Here is a 16,805-nt window from a genome sequence, read left to right as displayed (position 1 = left end):
CACTGAGGTGTGCGTGAATTATTGACGCCTTGGGTGCCAAACTCACCGGATGTCACAAAGCCCAAGGGAGGTGAGCCAATCGGAGAGACTTGGAGCCATTTTGTGTTGAGATGAGGATGGAGGGCCAGAAGTATTTATGTCAGAGTTAGGGACCACATTAAAATCACCGCCTCTGATTGTAGTTCCTTGCGGCATGTCTAGGAGAACCTTTTAAAAGTCACTTAGGAGGGAGTGAAGAGCTGCTGGGGGAGTGTAGATATTCAAAAGGTTAATCATGCGCCCTTTGAGCATAACGGTGAGAGCCAGGTACCTACCCTGCTTATCTCTCACCACTCGATCAACCACTAAAGGATAGGAGCGACGTAAGAGGATGCCCACCCCTCTGGAATCTCGGGTGAAACCTGCATGGTATATCCTGTCATACCCCCTGCGTGCCAAAAAGTGACATTTGTCGCCCAGGAGGTGTGTCTCCTGGAGAAACAGGACATATGATTGATGTCGCTGAGTGAATGTTAGTACAGCGGTGTGCTTTGTCTTACCTAGGAGTCCATTAACGTTCCAGGATAGGAACTTAGTGTGAGTAGTCATAGGAATCAGTAATGTTAACTACCCAAACTACAGTGGAGTGCCCCCACCCCTGCCAGAGGAGCAAAACCTGGACCTGCTGATGTGAGAGCAATGAGTGTTTATCGTGTGAGCCCTGTCGAAAGTCCATACCAATACCTGAAACAAAATATTTGTTAGAACAAAAGCATTTGTCAACAATAAAACGCAACACCCCTGAAGTCCCCCATCAACTCAACTCCCACCCCATCCAATACTTCCTCCCAGAAGCATCTGTCGCCCTCATAACTGATTTATACCAGAGACTAAAGACTAAACATTGGTTTGTGGTGGACCTCTCCATAAAGTAGGATACTCTGTGGCCATTAAATCATAGAAAGTATGTTCAGTTATGTGTCCCATGATAGGGCCGGGCCCAAGACAGGCATCACATCACAGGGCTCTAGGAAAGATCTGTATCACTGTTTACCCCCAGCCGTTCCGGAGAGGCCTGCACGGCCGGTTTTCCCTGGATAGAGGTGGGAGCCTCCACCTCATCAGCTCCTCCTATGGCCTGATGGTGTGAGCACGATCCTGGGAGATGGATCCCAAGCGCTGCTGGCTTTTCGGTTTCCGTGAGTGAGTCTGCCTACGCTACAGCCTGGGCCCACGGTCAGTGTGGCCATGATCTATTGAGTCAGGATCGTGCAGGGCTCCCCAGTGAGTAGTTTGAAGTGGTCCTTCTTCCTTAAGTCACTTTCAGGCCATCTCCGGCGTTTCAAAGAAATGGGGTTTGTTGTTGTAAATTACTCGAAGCCTGGCTGGGAACGGGAGGCAATATTGTATTCCCATAGTTCTAAGTTTTCGTTTTACTGCCAAGTAGGAGCAGCGGAGTTGTTGGACTTTGCAGGTATGGTCCGAAAAGAAGAGAACATTGGTGCCTTCACATCGGAGAGCACTGTGCCTCCTGGCCTCTTGGAGGACAGTGCCCCTGTCTCGAAAGTTAAGGAAGCGAGCTATCACTGGCCTTGGGGACGAGCCTGGTGACGGTTTGGGGGTCAGGGCCCCGTTGGCTCATTCTAGTGCAAACCATGTGGAGAGGCGAGTGGGGGGCATCCATGATTTGATCCATTGCTCAAGCCAATCCACCATTGACTGTGGCTGTTCCGTTTCAGGGATGCTAATTATGCGGATATTGTTATGCCAGGAGGGGTTTTCAGCGTCTTCAGCCCGTTGGTGCAGCTCGGAAGTATGTGTGAGAAAGTCGACACCTGCATCTTATGGGATTGAACTTCGTCCTCCACCGTGGATATGCATGATTCAGTTTCAGTGATCTGAACCATAGCGTTGCAGAGGTCCTGGTGCAGCAGTACCACATCCACTCAGACCTCACCAATTTTTGTTCTCCACTGCTGTTTGGTAAGATTGTATTGCTTGAAGGACCATGTCAAGATCGCTCAACAATGACGCTGTTTTACCCACCCCTGACTCCTCTTGCGGCCCTGTGGCCGTGCCAATGGTAAATTAATCCATGCGGGTTTGGGCAGAGGATGATTGGGGGCCCTTTCTTTACCCCTTCTCAGAGATATGGTGTTTGCAGACCTGGTTATCTCAGGAGTTAATTATTTACCCCAAGTGCAGCTGCACCGCTTTCCAATTCTGAGCCCTTAATCACATTGGGTCAGAGTCTTGGCATGGCATGGTGGGGTCCAGCCCATATGCCTCAGGAGTCCTCCCTTTTGATTTAACAATGCAAACGGCCTCCTGGCATGTTCAGCTGATATCAAATGCCATTCCTAGAAGAGAATAAGGGATAGCAAGAAGAGTCCGGTCCGCGGAAACCCAGGCCACCTCCCAGCTTAGGCCCCAGGTGCACACACCAATAAGATCTCAACCGGTCCTCAGCAACCATCCAGCTCCCCAGACTAGGGCAAAGCTCCAACGCAGTCAGTCCTGCTGCCAATCAAGGTGCAGCTGGGCGGACACTGCTGTCTCATAGGCCCTCGGTAGCATGGGCCAAGGTACAGTACTAGAGGAATGGGGGGGGGTTTAGAGTCCACTCAGTGTGCTGAGTCATGAGAAGCCCCCCCCACACCACTGGCAGATCCCCCATTGGCCTGCCCCGTCAGGCCACAGCCCCTGTGGCAGTGGCGGTGGTCCCCGCGTGATCCCTCTGGCAGGAGATACCCAGGCTGCAACACAGGTGGTCCGCGGGCATGAAGCTCAGGAGGGAGGCCCCCCCTCCAGCCATGTGGCCGCAGGGCCCTGCCGCTCACCCCTGCCTCGGAATCACCACCCCTGGGGGCTGCCAGCCACACATCCAAACAGGTAGGAAAGGCCTGGCTGGGAGGTGGGGAGAGAGAAGAAGATACTACGTTCATACACAGGTACCTGGTCCCTCCACCTCGTCAAATGCAGAGGGCCCGAGCAAGGGTGGGACGGTCTCCCGCTGCGCCTTACCGGGAACACCCCCACCCAGCTCTGGATCTGCTGCGGTTCTCCCTCATACTGGCTGGATATGGAGATGCCCCACCGGCCCCCGGTCTTCCAACAGCTCCACTCCGGGGCACTTTCAGAACATTATTGCAGGCAGGCACAATTTCTTGCAGGTTCGCTGATTTAGGAGGGGGGTACAGAGGGACCAGGACCACTTCTCAATGCCAGGTGGCTAGACAGCCCACCACGACCCACACCACCAATCTTGGGGGGCCGCTCTGATCACCGCTACGGCTCTGGTTCCTTAACCCCCTCACTCCCAGAGGTGGACCAGCAAGGTAGGGCCGATTTCAGTCATGCTCGTCTCCTCTGGGCTGCCGTGGCCCTTCTCACGCTGCTGATTTTCCACTCCTCCGGTTTAGGGGTCCCCCTCGGCCCTCATATTGAGACAGTTTCAGAGTTGCAGAGCGGGCGGGCTCCGCAACGCTTAGTAACACCGGTGCTGGATCATCTTTTAGGGACAACGTATTTTAGGAGATCCACTATAGGGCCTGCGCTGCCATGTTGAGCAGGCTGCCTCGATTGCCACTGCTGCCCAGAGAGATTGCTGCATTCACTTCAGACGGCTAGTGGAGATGTCTTCGATGCATGTCCCCGGTCTCTGATCCAGGACAGCTCCAGGGAAGAGTGATGGCCGTGGATTGCAGGAGGGGTCCAGAGCTCTCTTAGAGTGCGACCGCCATCTTGATGCTCCCAAACCTTTCCTTTTGCTACATATAAGTCACCACTAAGGTAGGCCCACGGCAGTCCCTTGGGCATTGTGCAGTGTATTTAAAAGATAGGACATGTACTGGTGTGTTTTACATTTCCTGAAATACTGCTAAATTAGTTTTCACTATTACAAGTTCTATCTCTCTCATAGGTTAACATGGAGCTTGCCTTTAAATATATTTTTAGTGTAATTTCCCATTGGGAGCAAATAGAGATTTGGAGTTTGGGGTCTCTGAATTCACAATTTAAAAATACATCTTTTGGTAAAGTTGTTTTTTAGATTGTCTGTTTGAAAAAGGAACTTTTAAAAAGTGGGCATTTTCTTGCTTATCCATTCTGTGCCTCTGCCTGCCTGTGGAATCCACGTCTGGGTCAGACTGACAGTTGGGCTGTTTGTGAATTTCCTCTAGACAGTGACACAAAGGGAGTGGAGGTGTGTCCTGCATATCCTGAAGGGGCTTCCTGGGATAGAGTAGGAGGTAGGAGCTGATACCTGCACCTGAAAAGGCTGTGCCTGTCCTCACACAGTGCAGTTTCCAACCCCCTGGAGTGTGTCTGGAATCAGGCCTGGGCAAGGCAGGATATTGTGAACAACACAGACTTTCTGTTGAAGGTTGCCTACTTCAAAGGCAGAAATTAGTATAAGTAATGGACCCAAACCCCCATACTTTAAGAACACTTCTGGATCAAGAGGAACCTCTGCCAAGGAGAAGAGCTGAACAGCTGTGAGGAGGAGTACTGCCCCTTTGCAGTGTGTGCTTTGCTGGGTTGGCCTGCAGTTGCTGCTTCTGCCTGAGAGAGGACAAATCCTGGACTTTGCTGTGTACCCTGTTTGAGAAGTTTCTCCAAGGGCTTGGACTGAGCTTGCCTCCTGTTAGGAAGTCTCAGGGACAGCAAAGACTTCACTTGCCAACACCTGGGTACTCGTGCTGAGGACCCTGACTTGCCAAGTGGTGCCAATCCAGTTACTGGGCCTTTGGGACTGAAAGCTGGCATGAAAACAAAGAAAAACCAGGCACAAGGACTCTGGACGACTCCAGCACCGGCGCGGCTGCCGCCGCATCCCCACCAATGTCCCGCCAAAGTCCGGTGACATCATGAGTCCTGAGTGCCGTGTCACCATCTGTGATACCCGACTCCACCTTGTGGCATGACCGGGACCCCTGGAGGTGCCCAATGCGTCTTGACCCGCCGGAGTTATCAACCCTGCCAGATCGTCAGGATCCGATGCCTTGCACCGACGCTGCATTACCTCCCCTGCTCTGCAGTAAGGAACCAACTCTTCACCGGATCCAGTGACGCCTCACCTCCCCGACTCCATGCACTGGCTTGTTTTCCTCATTATCAAAGGTACTGTACCTGGGGGTCCATGGGACTCCGTGACTGGCGCCGCCCTCCCCGTGAATGGCATCGGATTGTTGGGAATGGCTCCATCAACGACACCGCAATAACCCCAGTTGGAGCTATTGTGTTTCTAAGTGCTCTATTGAAGTTTAATCTTCAAAAATTTGTATCTTTGCTTGTGTATGTTGGATTTTTGTCATTTGGGTCTTGTTTTATAAAAATAAATATTGGCTACTTTTCTGAACTGGTGCTGAGTGCTTTTGTAGTGTTTTCATTGTGTTACTATGTGCATTTGTACAAATACTTTACACATTGCCTCTGAGTTAAGCCTGACTGCTTGTGCCAAGCTGCCAAGGGGGTCAGCAGGGGTTTTCTGAGCTGTGAATCTCCCTTACCCTAACTAGAGTGAGGGTCCCTACTTGAGCAGGGTGGAAACTGAGTGCCAGCTAGAGACCCCATTTCTGACAGGTTGCATACATTTCATTTACTTTTACGGGTACGCTCTACACTGTTAAATTTAATTTGCACTTTATGTTCCTACAACCCTTAATTAAAGGCAGAGAAAGATATTTAATTTTTCTCTGCCAAGGAAACTCAGGCAGCTGTACAGTATATTCCTGTCTTCACCAACTCTATGTCCTTGCATGGTATAGCCTATTATTACTTCAGTGACTGTCAACTTGTTTTCATTAGGCAGGTGGCACCCTATTTTCTGCCATATTTTTCCTCAGGACAAATTAAATGCTTCCATTGTTTCAATGGATTGATCTTCTTTTCATGCAGCCCATCTTTTGGGGCTGAGGGGACACGCCCTCTTGCCTTTTGCCCCTCAAGAAGAGTGTCTGTCCCGCTGAGGAATGGTCTTCCTGACAGACACTCCTCATTTTCAGGTCAGACAGCCAGGAGCTAGACATGTGCAGGCTCCTAACTGCCTGAGCTGAACTTTGCTGGGTTGAGTAGGTCACATCTCCTCTATGCATGAGCTCAGTTCAGCAAAGGCCCTTGAGGTCCTCCCCCTCAGTGACAAGGGATAGTGTCACCTATTGACTCTGACCTGGGGGCTTCAGTTTTAAGCACCGAAACTCCCTGGGTTGAATGTCAATCAGTGGCACATCGTCACAGAGTGGGGTGAGGTCTGCAGTCTCACTGACCCTATCCCACTCTGTGACAAGGTCAGCCAATGAGGGGAGACAGCAGTCCCAACTTTCCTGGAAATGTTTTTTTTTATTAGATTAATGTTTGGTGCATGTATGTTTGAATATTTGGTAATGAGTGTTGTGAATGGATGTGTGGCTTCTTGTAACCCAAGCCATATAGCTAGACCATTGGTGCCATTCGCTCTTCTATTCTTCCAGAAGACCTGGAAGAAACCCTTTCATGATACCCTCACAACAAGCCAGAATTACTTTGGCGAGAGACAGTAGATGAAAGGTTCCGCCTTTGTTTCCATTCTCCCTTTAAAGTTGTGGCTGAGCTTTGCAGTGTAGACCCTCTGTAGAAACTATGGTACCCAAACAAAGAAGAAATTTCATGTAGAACTAGGCCTGGATGAAATTTAAATTATGCCAGCGTAATTTCGGGAATTACCCATTAAGCTTGTTTTGTGAATTTCCCCAAATTATGCCATTGTTCCCTGCCACATAATTGGGCCACTATTCATGGAAAAATTATAGTGCAGGAGCTCAGGAACAACATGAACATTCGAGCAGCTGTTGTTCACAGCAATTGTGATTTTTGTGCTATTATTTTAGTGTGCAATTGTCCTCATGTCAAAAACAAACACCAACGTGCATTTCAGTCTGAAATAAAGCACTAAGGGCCAGATGTACCAAGGCATTTTGCATTTTCAAACGGTGCGAATAGCAAGATTCCACCGTTTGCAAATGCAAAATCACCTTTTCATGATGTATGAAAGGCACAACAGTGCAATTGTAGTGAATCGCAATTTTTAGCTATTCCCTAAAATTGCGACTCCGAATAGGGAATCACAATTTGCAACTTCCTAGATAGCAAATCGCAAATAGGGAATACCTATTAGCGATTACCTAAGCACATGTATCATGCATTTCCTAAATTCGAACTAGACATTTAGGAGATTCAATTACCACCAACTCCAAGTTGGTGGTAAACTCCAAGTTGGTGGTAACCATGTGCAATTTTTAAAAATGCGTTGAAAATACATTTTTTAAAGTGCCATGTAGAGCACACATGCCTGTAAAGCATGTGTACGCTTTACATGTGCATATTTTTGTGGCGGGGGAGTGCATCAAAGGGGGCTTTAGGCCCCCGCACCCTTGGTTTACTTAAGTTGTGAATTCCTAAAAGCAAAAGAAATTCTTTTAAGGAAAACGGGCTGCATTTTAAAAAAAAATGCTTTATTTAAAAGCAATCACAGACATGGTGGTCTGCTGAGCCGAGCAGGCCAAAATCCCTGTGATTCTAGCCATTCACAATGGGTCGCAAATTGCGACCTACCTCATGAATATTACTGAAGTAGGTTGATTTGTGAGCCATTGGGAATCGCTAAGTGAAACTCCTGGAGTTTTATACATTCAAATAGCGATTAACTAATTGCGATTCGCAGAAAATCACGATTAGGTAGTCGCTATCCAGATAAATGATACATCTGGCCCTAAGAGTCACATGTACAAAGCATTTTTCTAGTCGCAAATGGGCCGATTCGCAGAAAATGCTTTTTGGGATGTACTAAATGCAAATAGTCATTTGGTAACTTGTTACCCAATCGCAATTTCAGTTTTGCGATTTGGTATTAGGAAGGGGTGTGTTCAGGGCGTCACTTCCTAATACCAAATCTGAATGGAATGTATGATTGTTTTGTGACCCTGAATGCGGTCGCAAAACAATCACAGTTAACACCAGTTACAAATTGGCGCTAACCCATTCACAATGGGGAAAAGGTCCCCACGGGGCCCCTTACCCTTTGTGAATGCATGCGACTACGTTTTTTAAGAGCAGGCAGTGGTCCCACAGATCACTGCCTACTCAAAAAATGAAAAGGAAAAGGAAACGTTTAATTTTTTTCTTTTGAAACGCATCCCATTTTCTTAAATTTCTCGTTATTGAAAGCAAATTATGTGTTTCGAACACTCTTACTTAGATAGAGCTGAAAGCTATGTGGAATCACCTTAAATCAACGAATTGCAAAAATGAAGGTAATTGATGATTGGAATTTATTTGTGAGATCTGTCTCTAGGTGCCTAACCTCTCAATACACATACATTGCTTCTCTGTATTACTGGTATTCCTGTCCTCTGGTGTTGCAGCCTTTTTGTAGCCTGTTTGACAGGAGGTGGGCTCACTTCCCACTTCATCATTTCCACTTGTGAAAGACTGATTCCTTGCTTCCCTCACACGTCCACATCCAAAGCTGGCTGTAACAATATCTAGGCTTTGTGGTATTGCCCGTTCCCGCCAGCCTGTGTGTCAGCCCTCAGGAACCCTCATGCTGCAGGGAATAATGTGATTCTGTTTTTGGGATGATTGTTGTCATCGGACCACATCCTATCTTAAAGCGAATTTTTGTTGTGATCAAGCCTGAGGATTTTAGATGTTTCTGGTAAGGTGATGTCACTGGAGTGCGACCTCTGAAACAATCAGTCTCAGATCCAGTTTTTTTTCCTGTTCCGTCTCTTATGGTAAAGGAGGATCTGTCAAGGAGTGAAGGCTGATAACAGAGCAGTAACACCTAGAGGAGACTTGCTGTGCACCAGCCCAGAGTGTAGTTTCAGGAACTGGACTCTGCATGTTGCTGTTCTTTTCAAAGCCAGAATTAGATTTCGGACTCTGGAAAAGACTCATTTCTGAGACCAGCTGTGAAAGGAAAGGAATCAGTACTATTCAATGTGTAGAGGGGCAGGCAGATCCAGACGGAGAAACCAAAAGCAGCCCATTCCCTTTATCTCCACGTTCTATCTCTCTCTTTCCATCCATCCTCTCTCTCCTTCTCTTCCCTGCTCTTCTTCCTTTCTGATTGCTTTAATTCTACCTTTCCCCTCTCTATCTTGCTCTCTCTCTTTTGAAGCCTCCCCGTGCCTGCTGCCATTAACCTCGGGGAGCTGGGAAAAATGACAGAGGTACCAGGAGCGGCCCTGGGCTTTCAACACCAGCCTCCAAAGGCTTTAGTCCATCGGCGATATACCCAGTGGAATAAAAGGTCCTGATGCCCTGGCAGCAGGCATCTCACCACAAAGGACTAAAAGCAAGTCCCAGCTGACTGAAGACGGTGAGGAGATGGTCTTGAGGAAGTGAGCTGCCCAGGGACCTCTACGATCTTGCATCCAAGATGGCCAGAAACAATCCAATAACCCAATAACCTAAGCCTGATGTAGAAGGTCAAATACCTCTAGAGAGAATTCCAGGAATGGGAGCGTGTCGAGCCTGCATTGTTCTTAACCCACCACACACCGGCTCTTACTTTTTAGGAGCTCGTATCAGCCTACTTCCATCCCTAGAGGGACAGGGAGGATGTTCATCTTCACAGGGGCCTTAAGATAGTGCCCTACTGGACAGTCACCCTCAGCCTGGAACCCATTTAAACCACTCCATTAGTCCTTATGTCATGGTGTAGATCCTGATTCTAAATCCCAGTTTCCCAATTGTAAAGCCTGATCTGGCAGTTCTAGTATATACTGATAGCCTCTCAGGTGCCAACTGCCTATTCTAAACAAATTGCCAACTTAAAGACATCAGCTCATGACGTTTAGTGCACTTCAGATTTGTTCTTTCTTGGCCCATCTCCAGCACCAAAAGCCCTATTGGACTACTCGCTCTGAGGCCAGTCTGATCGTTTTTTGTCTTCACCTAAACTATATCCAGCAACCTAATTACAGACAATAACAGCATCAGAGCTGCCCCTTCAACAAGACATCCTCACTTTGCACTTTCTGCCCTTTGTTTTGGTTTGGGGTCCATGTGAATTTTCCAGATAGTACTCAGTTGGCACCACAGACTGTGTGAATAGGCAGCTTCTGAGCAAAGTCCTTCTGTAGAAGGTTTTTTGTTACAAGCCAGTCATTGTTTTATCATGTTGTTATAAAGCATTATAGCAAGATGTTGAGGATTGTATCCATTACTAGATACCCTCCCACTTAGTTAAAGGTCCGAACTGCAGGTTTTTTCCCTCTGGTATACTCTCACGCCCAGTGCTATATTCCTCTTAAAGCATTACACCCATTGTTTGCAGAATGTTCTAAGTTACACAACGAAAGAGAGAAAGAGAAATGTTGCAATGTTAGGGCGAAAGGCCATTATTTTCCCTCTGCCACAAAGCTGCCTTTATGAAAGGCTTTCAAAAATCCAGTGCCCTAATGATTGCTAAGGATTGGAAAAAAAAGGTTTTTAGGGAACTAAACTTCCCATAAACTGCAGCCTCATTTTACTGATCACACTAGAGTATCAGCACACATTCTGTTTGGTGCTTTGCTTTCCCAAGACGGTATCATCCCCCACCATGAACAAGATCCCTCATTTTAAAGCGGGGTACAGTTAGCAGCGTACTCCTAAAAAGGAGGTTGTGGTACCTTGCCCCATCTAGAGCACTGCACCCAGTTCTGGAGGGGGCACATCTCCAAAGCACTGCATGATAATGGTTATAAAGTGAGTTTCAATGTCAGCAGCAGAGAGGAAAGGAGATTGGTATATGTAGTCTAGAAAAGAATAGTGGCCCTCAGGGAGGAGTTTAAACACCGTACTTGCAAATAAAGGGGGGAGAGGTGAAATGTCACAGTGGAGGTGTGAATTTCAAAGGAGAGGGTCATGAATTGATATTTGTCAAGAGTATCAGAATGAAGCTCTTCCTCAGACAAGCGAGGGTAGGAAAGTGCTTGACTTCACTTGCCAAGAGAATGGCTGGGGCAATGCCAGTAATGGAATGTAAACAGTCCTGAGCAAGACACAGGATCACAGTACAAGAGGGAAGGCAAAACTGAACATAGAGTGGAGACTGGGCTGCTGCATGGCGAAGGAAAATGGGCAAACGAGAGGGACCCCAAAGTCCTTATACAAGCAACCTGCATCACACAAATGTTCCATGTACCATCTCTAAAATGCATCTACTCACCCTACCTCCAGGCACGCCCCACAGAAGTCCATTGTTTCGTATGCATAGGCGCGTGGAGAAAAAACAGGGTGGCTCCTGGCTCGTTAGTATTTCTAAAGTCATTCTTATTTATGTCAGCATTTGCAGGATTATCTTTTTGTTGGGCTTGACAGATGAAACCACTCAGTACAACTGATGAATGAACACTGCCTTGTATTCAGATGCACGTATGCTAAATGTCCTCTGAGATTCTTTGCAGGAGAATGAAGACTGATTTTTAAGGGGGGACCTTAGAAGGCAACGTTAGTCTACATTTCTATTCACGTTCGACGGCCTTGTTGAAATACCCTTGAGAGTTAACTTGTTTAAGCGATACAGTGTTCTTCGTGTAATGAATAACTTTTGATTGAGGACAATCGCTGGCGGGCCCCAGTGCCGCCATCTCAGTTTCTGTGGCCCGCCCTAGCGCAGGGCCGCATTTCTCTGCTAGAATGTCTTTCTTTGGGAAAATTGAAGCCATCAAAACCCTGATTAACCTCTGATACTCACGAGGCGCTCTTGATCTACAGGACCAAGGCGGCGACAAAGAGTTAATGGCAGCCATATGCCTGGAGCATTGTGGGTACCGCTGACCCAAAAGTGAACTCTGTGATTGACGGGTGCGGCTTGTTTGTTTCAGGTTTGGCTTGGAGATTACCGAGGAAGAGTTTGAGCTGCTGCTTGACAGGATCCCACTTGATGAAGATGGAAATGTCAGATACCCGCAGTTCATGGCCATGTTCGACTCCCGGTAGGCAGTGTTGTTCTTTTTTTATTTGCATTACGTGGATACGTCGTTTTAAAGTGTAATTGAGTTGTAGGCACTTATCTGTGTATGTATACCTGTTGAACAAGATGCCTTCCGTCTTGAAAAGTATAAATTTGTAAGATTTCATTTTATTCCAGTCCAAACCTCAGTCTGACGATAACGTAGGACCGATTTAGAATTATGTGGCTGCTGAAATTCCGCCAATTTCTGGAATAAACTTTAAAATCCGCTGGCTGAATTTCCTCCACCATAATACACCTGTCACGGAGGAAAATCATCTGGTGGATTTTCCTCCATATTTGGAGTTTTCTCAAAAATATTGAGAATTTCACTTACCAAGAAATCAGGCTCGATAGTCATGCAAACAATACATAAACAATAATGAATCCCAGGGGAATGTACATGCAAACCAATATCTTTGGTTTTAAAAGTTTAAAAGGCCGCAACGAGAAAGTCTTTCATTTGGTTTACTGCACCAGCTGAGATTGTTTTCTAGCAGGACTCGCACCTACGTGTAAGTGCATCAGTCAATCAAGTGGATTTATATAGCGAGACTAATCACCCTAGACCGTATGCAGACACTTGAGGGTCATGATGGTGCAGGCGACTCAGTCGAACAGCAAGGTCTTTTTTTTTCTTTAAGTAACATGTTTATTCCGTACTTTGTTTCTTATTATGTAACAATCAAGGGCGAAAGTTTAATATGCTGCCTCAAACAATGACTGTTTTGCAGTGACAGGTAGATAGATATGAGTCTGTGGTGTATACATGAAAGCATATAAATTCATTTAACACATTGCAACGTTTGTACCATAGGTATGTGTTGTTAGTACTGAGAAGCCACTGGGTGGAATGGGTGGTGTTGAGGTGTGAAAGTTGATGCGAGAGTGCAATGCACACGTTGTAGTGGAAGGGGTTGAAGTGGTGAATGTGAGTTGATTGCTGGGTGTGGTGAAGATTGGTCACTGAATGCGGCGCTTCTCTCTTCTTATTTTGGATTGTACTTAATTGCCAATAAATGCCATTTATACATCCCACCTTCTTGTGGCACTCGCCCCTAATCTTCAACACTACCCTGTGAGCAAGTGACATAATTTCCTAATTAGTCCCCATTCTCCATGCTTTTGTTGTATTTATACAATTTTTTATTGATGTTCAGGAGCAACACAATCAAATTAAACATCAATACTACTTCCACCAGTGCCCCGGTACAGTAATGTCATAAATCCACCTTAGCATGTTATAAGTCCATGTGCGGATATTGATTCATGACATAGAATTTTGCCAGTTCTTTGCGCACATCACCCACTATGGCCCATCCGGGGTGGAGAGCAGGTATGTTGTTAGAGGACTCCAAATGTCTTTAGGCCTTGAATGTCCTGGCAGTTCCTCCGCCTTTAGCTCCAATTGAGACGTGTAAAGTGTCATATCCAGAAACCATTTCTTCTTGGTGAGTATTGCACGTTTGCCCAAGTGAAGTGCCACCCTCCTCTTCGCTGACAAGAGAGCGACTGAAACAAATTTACGACTGGCTGGTTGTAGGCACTTGACCACTCCCAGCAGGCTCACCCTAGGGTCACAGTCCACTTGTTCTAACACCATTTTTCATAGTGGGCCTGTAATTTGACCCCAGTAGCGTCTAACAGAGTCACATTGCCAGGCTAGATGTAGATAGTGTGCTTCCGTCGCCCCGCATTACACACACTTTGCATCTGCCTGCAAGCAGTATTTGTACAATTTAGCAGGTGTGTAATAGATTTGTTACACGTATTTAAGATGTATTATGCACAAATTGCAGTTGGGTGTTAGAGTATGCAGCTGCACACAGCAAAACCTCCAATCCAACACCTCCAATGGCCCTTCAAGTACGGCATTCCAGCCCTCCAGTGCCTTATAATGGGTCTGCAGTTTATCTAGCTGACCCATATTATATGGTTAAGTAATCTGGTGGGCGCATGTGTTACTAGTGAGTAATACCTGCAGTACATTTATTGTCAGTGGTTCCCCTGGAAATTGAGGATAAAATTAGTGCAGGGCAGCTCTAAGGTGGTAGTATGTAAATGTCAGTAATGGGGTATGTAGCTGAGTATGTGAAATGTATTCTAGGGTCACCAAGGAGCCATTAGTGTATGCATCACCCATAGTTTTTAGGCCTGCGTATGTGAGCAGTCGCAGTGCGGTGTCTTCCCTGGATACCAATATTTCAGTATGATATAGGGGGACTTTCCCTGCTCGGTCTCGCAGCACCTGTCAGGCTGTCCTCGTGGAATGGACTGTACTGATTTCTGTGTGTGCTAGTTCCACTTTCTTATGGGGTAGTAAGGCCTGAAGTGGAATAGGAAAGACGTCATCATGTTCCACTGCGACGTGTGGCATATACTCTTGCGGTGCATACCAGTATTGTGCGAAGTGGGCCTGTGCACATAAATAATAAAGGTGGAAGTCAGGTGCATTAAAACCTCCTCATGCGTATGGCAGAGTGAGAGTATGCCAACTGATTCTTGGTTGTTTCCCAGTGTTAGCAAATTAGCCTTAAGCTTATTACAACAATTACTTGGGTAATTCAATGGGAATGTTGACAAATAGATATAGAAACTTGAGTAGGACTACTATTTTCGTTATTGCCTTCCTATCCACCAAAGTTAGTGGTAGTTTCATCCACCGACAGACCTGATTTTCCAGGTTTGAGATCGCTCTTCCATGGTTAAATCTGATTACCAATTCAGGGTCTCTGTGTATCCATATCCCCAAATATCCCGAATATTTAAGCGGTTCCACATTATTGGATACCCGAGAGGGCTCTCCAGAGTGCTGCGCGTTATGGGAAATATAACTGAATCCGACCAGTTCATGTCAGTTAATGCTCAAACCCGAGTAGCATTCAAACCAAACATATTCCCGGATTACAGATGACAGGTGTGTTGGTGGGTCCCTGATTTACAGTATCACATCATCTGCATACAGGGATATACTAAGAGGGCACAGGCAGAAATGTAATGCTGATGCAGCCTGTCTCTGCCATATGACACAAGCCAGTGACTCAAGTGTTAGTGCAAATAATAGGGGCTATAGAGGCCACCACAGTCTAATTCCCCTACCTATGGAAAACTCTTCAGATGTATGTCAACTAATACAAATATAGGCTAGCCAGCGTCCAGTAGGACTGCCGCTGCTGGCAGGGATGGATTCAGTTGATGCAGCAAAGCAAAAAGGATGCACAGGTTGTGTCCGGTGGATCTGGATGGTACAAACCACAACTGGTCGGGTAATACCAATTTGGAAAGTCTAGTCACTAAGATTTTGGCTAACATTTTTGTGTCAATATTGATTAGGCACAGTGGTCTGTACGACTCACAATATTCAGGTCCTTTATCTGTTTTTAACAGTCACTACTAGAGCTTCATCTAGGGAGAGGGGTAACTGCTGCTTATGATTTGCCTCTTCATACATGGCATGTAGGTGAGGGGCCAAAAGATCAGCAAACTTTTTATACAGTTCTCCAGTCAGGCCATCCAAGCCTGGTGCCTTGCCACTGGGGAGCTTGCGCATAGTTTCCTTGACCTCCTCTACCATTTTGGGCTGTACTAAGTATTTGCACCGCCCATTTGCCAGCCACACTAGTGCCACATCCTCCAGATAGGCACCAATCTCATCCCCTTTAGCAGATGTGCGAGTGCTGTAGAGGGAGGTGTAGAAGTGTTTCAAAGCTGTTAATATGGAGGGCGTATCATAGTGTTCCTTCGCCTCTGGGTAATTATCTTTACTGTGTGGTCACTTCCTTTCGGTGTTCCCAGTTTCTCAGTCAAGCTACAGCCAGGGGGATCTCCCTCCCCATAGCCTCTTGCTGTGTGCTGCTTGGATAAAAACTACAATTCTTGTGCCGCTAATTCGGTGAGATGCTCTCTGATGCCAGCTAGGGTGGCATGGTTTGGGTTGCTCACATATTCCCATTCTAGTGTGCGCAAGGTATCCTCAGTTTTTTGCAGTTGGGTACGTATTGTTTTTAGGAAACTTGTCTGCTTACTGATGTATAGGCCCTTAAGCATGTCTTTGAACGCCTACCATATGGTATCTCTCCCTTCTACTGAACCAATGTTTGTGTCAAAATATTCAGTAATTGCTGACTTGAGCCTTCTCTGAACACAAAGTCCAGCAGGGCTAATGCATGGAACCTCCATGTGTATGGGGCAGGAATCATGGTGGCAAGTGATAGCCTCAACTTCACTGGTGCGTGATCTCAAAGTGTCTTGGGCATATGTGTGATCTCCTCCATCCATGTGCACATCTCCTGGGAGATCAACCAGTAGTCAAGTCTGGACCATGACCCATGAACTGAAGAAGTGAATGTGCCCTCCTGCAACGTCAGGTGGTGCAGCCACCAGATATCTTCCAGCCCATGCTCCTCTAGTCCGGCCTGTATAACTCTGGCAGATTGCTTACCATGCCAGTCTGCCAAGGCTGACCTATTCAGGATGGGATCTAAGTAAGTGTTGAGATCTCCCCCCATATAATATTTATGGGTGACAAGGTGTGAATATGGTGCCAGACAGTCATAAAAATCCCAGGTCATCTACATTAAGGCTGTATGTATTGATTAATGTTATATAGAGGTGCCCCATAGACTTCCCTGCGCAATCAAAATATGGCCCTGATCATCCATAGTAGAGTGGGTCACCATGAGCAGCACCCCACGTTTTACTAGTTAGCTATGATTGAGTGCAGAGGTGTTCCACGTCGTGGTATTTAAGTGATCTGTGTGCTCGCTCCACCACTAGCAGATGCGAGATATTTTTGAGTCCAAACAGCATGGTGATCATATGTTCTACATAGGTCTCCATTTTGTCC

General features: G+C 46.6%; 1 protein-coding gene across 1 annotated transcript in view; it reads left to right on the top strand.

The window, feature by feature from the left end:
* LOC138245733 (EF-hand calcium-binding domain-containing protein 6-like) overlaps positions 1-16,805 on the top strand; it is a 348,792-nt gene that overhangs the window by 173,383 nt on the left and 158,604 nt on the right. Inside the window, exon 13 of the mRNA XM_069199599.1 lies at positions 11,832-11,942. Coding sequence (XP_069055700.1) covers positions 11,832-11,942 — 111 coding nt within the window. The remainder of the gene's footprint in view (positions 1-11,831; positions 11,943-16,805) is intronic.

This window comes from Pleurodeles waltl, chromosome 1_2, assembly GCF_031143425.1.
Source record: "Pleurodeles waltl isolate 20211129_DDA chromosome 1_2, aPleWal1.hap1.20221129, whole genome shotgun sequence".
Classification (NCBI taxonomy): Eukaryota; Metazoa; Chordata; class Amphibia; order Caudata; family Salamandridae; genus Pleurodeles; species Pleurodeles waltl.
This window is presented reverse-complemented; position numbering and strand designations above follow the sequence as displayed.